The following is a 6,930-nucleotide window of genomic DNA, read 5'->3' as shown; positions in this document are numbered from 1 at the left end:
GGGGGGAAAAGGAGTGCTAATAATAATCAAGAAATAATCTAATAAAAATCTGAAGGAAGAAGAAAATGTTCTGAAATTGATTGTGGTGATGATCACACAACCCTTTTTAATATGGTGAAACCATTGAATTGTATGGTCATGGGAATGGCATGTCAATGAAGCTTTAAAATAAAAGAGAATTAACCGTTAAAAATTAAAATAATAATAATGAACAAGGTACGTTTGCTTAAGAGGTAAGAAAAACCTAGGGCCTTGGATCGTTCTGACATTGAGGCCAAGTCCTAAGTGTAAGGGCTCTTCTTGGCAATGGGCTCCCAGGGAGTCTGCCGCCAGGCAGCACCTATTCTAGGGACCCTTAATGCCGCAGTGGTTCTTCACTATGCTGATGGCCAAAGGTTAGAGGTTCAAACCCACCAACCGCTCTGCAGAAGAAGCCTTGGCTCCCTACTTCTGTGAAGACAAGGGCCTTGTAATCTCCATGGGCAGGTCTATGCTGTGCTATAGGGTGGCCACTAGGGAGGCCTGACTCAGTCACAACTGGTTCGGTCTGGTTTGAGTTCCTCCGGAAACCTCCGTGTCAACCACTGTTCGCAGGTGGTCCACTCAGGTGGGATCTTAACTCGGGCAGCAATCAAATCTCCTGCCTGCAGTGTGGCTCTGAGCACTCTTTTAGGTATGAGAATGGAACCCCAGGAGCTCTGCTGGTGTCGTGGGTTATGTGTTGGACTGCTAACCACAAGGTCAACAGTTCGAAACCACCCGACCCTCCACGGGAGCAAGCGAGGCTTTCCACTCCCATCAAGAGTTCCAGTCTCAGAAACCCACAGCGGCAGTTCTGCCTTGTCCTTTGGAGGCACCATGGACCAGAATCGACTCGGTGACAGTGAATGTGGATCAAACTAGTTGGGGAAAGGCTAGCCTCAAATGTGCATTGTGTCTTTAAAACGCTGTCTAGGGCAAGACTAAATGAATGCACAACTCTTCTCTACAGATGGAACATTCTAGAAGGAAACCCAAGGCCGGTGAACATGATTGCCTCGGGGGAGAAACTTGATTTTCACTCGATAGCCTCTCACTCTCCTTAAATTTGGTTGTGTCTCATTCTCATTTGAAAAATAACCACTAGATAATTGACTATTATTTAAAGAACAAACAGTGCATCAGAGATAGCAGGCTCGTTGAAGCTGAGCGCTTAGCCTTGGTGCCGCCAGGGCCCCTTGGGTAGTTACTGGAGGACTAAAGCGGTTGATTGATAGCTAATAATTGGTACTTAGTGGAATTGAGCTGATGGGATTGAGATGTGAACACATTGATTATATATAAGAACGGCTGTTCTCGGGGCTCAAATGTTCTTTATTTTGAATATTTTTACTTTGATTTCATATATAAGTTGCCCTTGGGGGGCGGGATTATTAAGTAAGGGAAACAATGTTCCAAGCTTTGCATCATCCGGAATCATTTTGTTCCAACTCAGTAACATTTGAATCAATGACATTTTCCTGAGTCCTGGCTGATTTTCAGGAACACAATTACCGTGTTGACTGAAAGCCAGGGGTGGGGTGTTGAACAGTTATGAAATCTTCGGGGAGCTGGCTTTACAGTGCTATAGATTTCTGTGGCCTGAGTGGCCAAGGACTTCTTGGGATGTGGGTGAGCCAGTAGAATGCTGGTTTGCCCTTTCCCTGTGTTTTAAGAAGCTGGGGAAAGCTCACCTTGGGCCGGTTGGAATCTATCCGCCCGGAAGGCAACCTGAGGAGCCAGAGTGCTGTACTCAGATCTGAGGAGGTCTGAGTTTCCATCTTTATTGGCCACTGACTCCCTTCACCTCTCCGGGCTCTGTTGCTCCCTCTTAACCTGTCAGTCAGGATGTATCCAGCTCGTGCAATGTCAGGGATGCAGACCTGACCGGCTCATGGCTGCAGGCCAAGCAGTGTTCTTCAAGGGAAGTCACCACAGATTGGGGGTGAGAAGCAACCCTACAAAACGCCCAGTCCGGAAGCTGTTTCTGAGACCCCGAAGCTCTCTTCCATTGTCTTACTTTTAGAACAAGTCAGAGAAGTGTGTGAGGCTACATTGCACCCCCGGGTGAACCCCCAAGGCAGGTGCTCTTGTCATCAAAGATGGTAGAGCAGCCCAATGAGGGGTCAGTAGCAGGGTGGGTTCTAGGTGGGGTCCTGGTGGAGTACAGGTTCTGGGTTAGGCTGCTAACTGCAAGGTCAGTAGTTCAAAACCACAAGATGGGACGTTCTACTCCCATAAAGGGTTACCATCTGGGAAACTCACAGGGCCAGTTCTTCCTGGTCCTATGTGCTGCCATGAGTCCCATTGACTCAAGGTCATGAGTTTGGTTTTGGTTGGGGGGGGCAAGGTACGAGGTACTAGGTGGGTACTTGTGTTGGCAGGTGTGGTTGAGTAGATCTTTAACTTACATCCACCCCACATGACCAAGCAGACCTGACCCACAGGGGTTTCTGGGCAATGCTTTCAATATTCTTGTTTTTTGATAAGCCAAGTGTTTTATAATGAATGACAGGAGAAGTTTCAGGTTTACAGTCTCAAAGGGGTTCAGAGCTGGGTCCAGATATTCTTCAGCAACGTCATGATTCAAATACGTGGATTATTCTTTGGTCTTCCTTCTTCATCATCCAACATTCACATGCACGGGGGTGATTAAAACCGGCCTCGTTGCAGCCTAGGCCTCTGACAGTACAACCTCAGCTCGCTCGCCTCGTCTTTTCCCCAAGGACCATAATCCTCTGTGGGTTCCTGTTGAGGGAGAGTTGTTAAGATCTCCCTCCTTTCCACACTCGCCACTGTGAAGTTGCTATCAAACCTGATCTTCTTTCCGTTCTGGCCTGGAGCAGCTAGATGGTGATGGGCAGCGCTGCCCTCGCCCTTAGCCCTGTCAGCAGCCAAGGTCACTCCTGACCATGGCGTGCTCTGAGTGCTGCCCTCTCTCTGGAGGAAAGAGTCTTCATTTCCACCCCTCCCTGGACTTCCTGGGTCAGGGGTCCCCCTGGGACTGACAGGAAGGCAATTCCCCTTTAAGTGCTTCCCCTTTAAGTGGTAATGACTTCTTCCTTTTTCTCTTGTCTTTTTATGAATAGTCCATGACTACAAGGGCAGGCTTTGGGGTGGCCATTACTGGGGATTGCCTTAGGGACACATTGCTGTCCCTTGGCCTCCTGCTGAAGTAATTGGAAGGGAACTATGTGGCCATTATATAAGGGTCATTACCCACAAGGCTGTAAATATTCCTGAGACCAGAAAAAGGTGACCTGTGTCAAGGCTACACTTGGGGGCTGAGGGGATGGAAACCTGTTGGTTTCTAGAAATGCTGCCGCTATCTCTTCCCTCATTTATAAAACTAAGCCAAACCCCAACCCATAGCAACCCTGGCAGACAGACGGGAAGGGCTAGGCTTAGCAAGGCCGTAGTCTTTATGGAAGGGGGCGCTTATGGTGCAGTGAGTTGTGTGTTGGGCTGTTAACCACAAGGTCAGTAGTTCAAATCCACTAGCTGCCCTGGGGAAAGAAAGGTGAGGCTGACTCCTCACATATAGAATTAAGGCCTCAAAAACCCTAGGGAGCTATTCTATTCTGCTCTAGAGGTGGCTGTGAGTGAGAATGACTCCAGGGTAATTGGGTTGATTGGAGTTTTGTTTGTTTGTTTGTTTGTTTGTTTGGATCTTTATGGAAGCAGAGTGCCATGCCTTTCTGCTGTGGAGCAGCTGGGGTTCACCTTGCCAGTCTTTCAGTTTTCAGCCATAACCACTGGTTAAGCCACCAAAATCAAACACACTGCCATCAAGTTGATTCTGACTCAGAGCGACCCTACATAGGGTTTCCAAGGCGCCTGGCCTCCTCGTGAGCTTGAACCGCAGACCTTGCAGTCAGCAGGCCAGTGCTTACCCAACAGCACTACAGGGCTTCTCTCCTGGTTGAGTGGAGACCCGGGAGCCCCACTCCTCTGCTTGGAGCTAAGGAGACAGCCTCCATCAGTAGCCACGATGCCGGGGAGGAAAAGGCAAAGCCAGAGGAAGGGGTGCTGTGCACTTGATCGTGGACACTCACCTCAGAAAGCACCCTCAGTGGACGTGACCAAAGACCTGACCAGAAGAGACCATGCACGTGGCCCAGTAAGATGCTCATCGCAGTTAGTTATAAGAAAAGTGCAGGTTAAAATTAAAAACACAGTTGCCCACTTCCATTGGGTCAGTCCTGACTCACACCAACCCCATAGGACAGGGTAGACCTGTGCTCTGGGGTTTCCGAAGCTGTAAAACTTTGGGGAGCAGGCAGCCTCATCTTTCTTCCACAGAGCAGCTGGTGCCTTTGAACTGCCCACCTTGAGGTTCCCCGTTGAGCGCATACCCATCAGCACCTCCAGGGCTCCCTCTCCCCACCTCTGACAGCCACTAATAAGCCTTGATCTAGGTGCACTTGCCTCGTCTAGATCATTCTTCTAAGAATCGTATCATATTTGTCCAATATAAGGGTACTTTTGTAGTTTTTTGTGGGGGATCTCTCAAAAACTTAAGCAAAAAAGCCATCTGGGGCTTTTTCTATGACTGTCTCCCAGTGCCCACACTGAGAGGTAGCGTCTGGGACACCCGGGTGATGGCATGTTGCGTTGACACTGAGAACAGAGGCCGGGATTCTGACCAACCCCAAAGGCTTCCTGGTCACTGAGTGGATTCCAAGACCTTTTGCCTAAGCCGATTCTCAGGCACACCAATCCACAGAGATGATACCGCAGAAGCGTTTTGGCGCGTGTGTGTGTGTGTGTGTGTGTGTGTGTGTGTGTGTACGTGTGTGATGCATCGCACCATATTCAGCACCTGTCCTGTCTCCTGTCCACGCAGCGGCAGAGGCTGATCAACTCCGCCAACGGTGCGAACGGCAAGCCGCTTCAAAACGGGCGGCATGAGAACATGGAGAACGGGAATGTGCCCACGGAGAACGCCGAGGGCCTGCAGCAGGACCAGGAGCAGCAGCAGCCTCCGCCACCGGAGCCGGAGCCCGAGGCTACCTTCCTGTCCCCCTTCTCCATGCCCAGTGAGTTCAGGGATGCCAGCCGAGTGGCCAGGGATCCCTCGGGGGTGGCTTACAGGAACAGAAAGTTGTTGCCTGCAGTTCCGGAAGCTAGAAGCCCGCATTGGTGTGTCAGCCAGGCCACATCCCCTCAGGGGTCTCCAGAAGTCCTTCCTAGGCTCTGCCAACTCTGGGGAGCCCAGGGTGCAGAGTTGGGGTGCAGGGCTGGTGTGCGAGGCTGAAGGGCATTCCCCTAGAGGCTTGGGGGTGCTGCTGGGTGAGTCAGGGACCAGGGACTACATTGTGGGTGGACCTGCCATCAGATATAGGCCCTGTTGCATGTGGTAGGGGCCCGCATGGCAGAGCCAGCTGGCTGGTGCTGTGGGATGGACTGGTAACCGCTCGGGCCAGTACTCACGGGGTACCTGGTACAGGGAGTGGCCAGTGGTCTTTATGGACCTTCTCAGACCCTCCCCTCCCACCATGGCAGGTCATGGGGCTTATTGGGTGGGCTGCGTCAAGCTGATTTTAACTCACAGTGAACCCTGGCTGCTCAGTGGTTAAGTGCTCAGCTGCTAGCCAACTGGCCAGTGGTTCAAGCCCACCAGCCGCCCTGTGGGAGAAAGATGGGATTACCTGCTCCCCATAAAGAGGAGGCTTTGAAACTCCCCTGGCACTTCTCTGCCCTGGAGGCTCTCTCTGAGTTGGCATCCACTCCGCAGCAGTGGGGTGGGTTTTTCTAATCCTTACTGAGCCCGTCTCCAGGTCTTTGTCCCTAGAAGTGGCTGAATGGGTTTACCTTGCAACCTCTAGGTTCACAGCCGAGTGCTTAATGGTTGTGCCACTAGGACTCCTTGCTTAGTCTGAGGCCACACATGAGCCTGAGTGAGTTGCACCTTACGCATGGGGGAGCATCTCGTATCACAGCTAAATCAGAGCAGGCCACCACCTGGCCTCTGTGTCCCCCCCACGTCCCTTGCAGTTGGACCTGCATGGCCCAGTGTGGTGTGGTGGCCAGCACCTTGCTGACTATCTGGTCTGGTCTCTCTCGTCCCCTCTGCTCCAGCCACACTGGCCTCCAGTGTCCGCCCCAGACATACAGGTGCCCTCCTGCCTCAGGGCCTTTGTGCACACTCTTTAAAAGGCCACGTGTCCCCATTGATCCATGTAGCTCCCTCCTGCCCTGCCTGCAGTTCTCAGTTTAACTTCCCCCCTTAGCACTGTGACCGTCCCTGGCCACTCGATGAGGGACATTGCCTGTTGGTTTTGCCTCGCTTGTCTCCTCGTGGTGCCGGCTGCAGGGAGACCTGCCCTTGGCCTGGCCTGCACCCTGCTGCACACCCACTGCCTGCTGCCTGGCTGTGGCACTGCACTAGGTGTGGGCTGAAGGAATGAATAGGGGAGTTGGCGTCTGAAGGGCTCCCCAGACGCCCCCTCCCTGCCCCTCTGTCCTTACAGAAGGCGAGTAAGCAAGGTTGGGTCCCCGTTGTGCCTACGATCTTCCTGTTGTCCTGCCACCCAGCAGGCAGTGGACTTAATTAAGCAGAAGATGTTGACATCTAAAGCTGATGCTTTTCTGCTCAGAATCCTTGATTTGTCCCCAAAGCTGTTCTCATTCCTTGGGGCCCAGAGACCCAATGTCAGGGTTGAGGGTGACCACGGGAAGGCGCTGGTTCAGGAAACCGAGGAGCTTGTCAGGGGTGGGACTCGGGAGGAGGTAGAGCCACTGGCTTGGGGAGCCCCAGGTTCATGTTCTACATGATGGAGAGGGCAGAACCCCCCATTTCTAGGCATCAGGCCTGCCGGGCCACAGCCACCTCCCTCCACAGCCACTTCATCCGAATGCGAGCCTTGATCCTGCCCAAAGCTCCCAGACTGGCCGGGGGTGGGGGTGGGG

The 6,930-nt window shown here is 52.3% G+C and overlaps 1 protein-coding gene across 1 annotated transcript in view; it reads left to right on the top strand.

Moving 5' to 3' along the window:
* The window catches only part of SLC24A4 (solute carrier family 24 member 4), a 169,499-nt gene that overhangs the window by 149,072 nt on the left and 13,497 nt on the right, over positions 1–6,930 (top strand). The window contains exon 12 of the mRNA XM_004699083.4: positions 4,865–5,057. Within this exon, the coding sequence (XP_004699140.2) occupies positions 4,865–5,057 (193 nt within the window). The remainder of the gene's footprint in view (positions 1–4,864; positions 5,058–6,930) is intronic.

This window comes from Echinops telfairi, unplaced genomic scaffold (genome assembly GCF_000313985.2).
Source record: "Echinops telfairi isolate 266 unplaced genomic scaffold, ASM31398v2 ScPeMD7_18;HRSCAF=68, whole genome shotgun sequence".
Classification (NCBI taxonomy): Eukaryota; Metazoa; Chordata; class Mammalia; order Afrosoricida; family Tenrecidae; genus Echinops; species Echinops telfairi.
The sequence above is the reverse complement of the archived record's forward strand: the minus strand, read 5'-3'. Positions and strand labels throughout refer to the sequence as shown.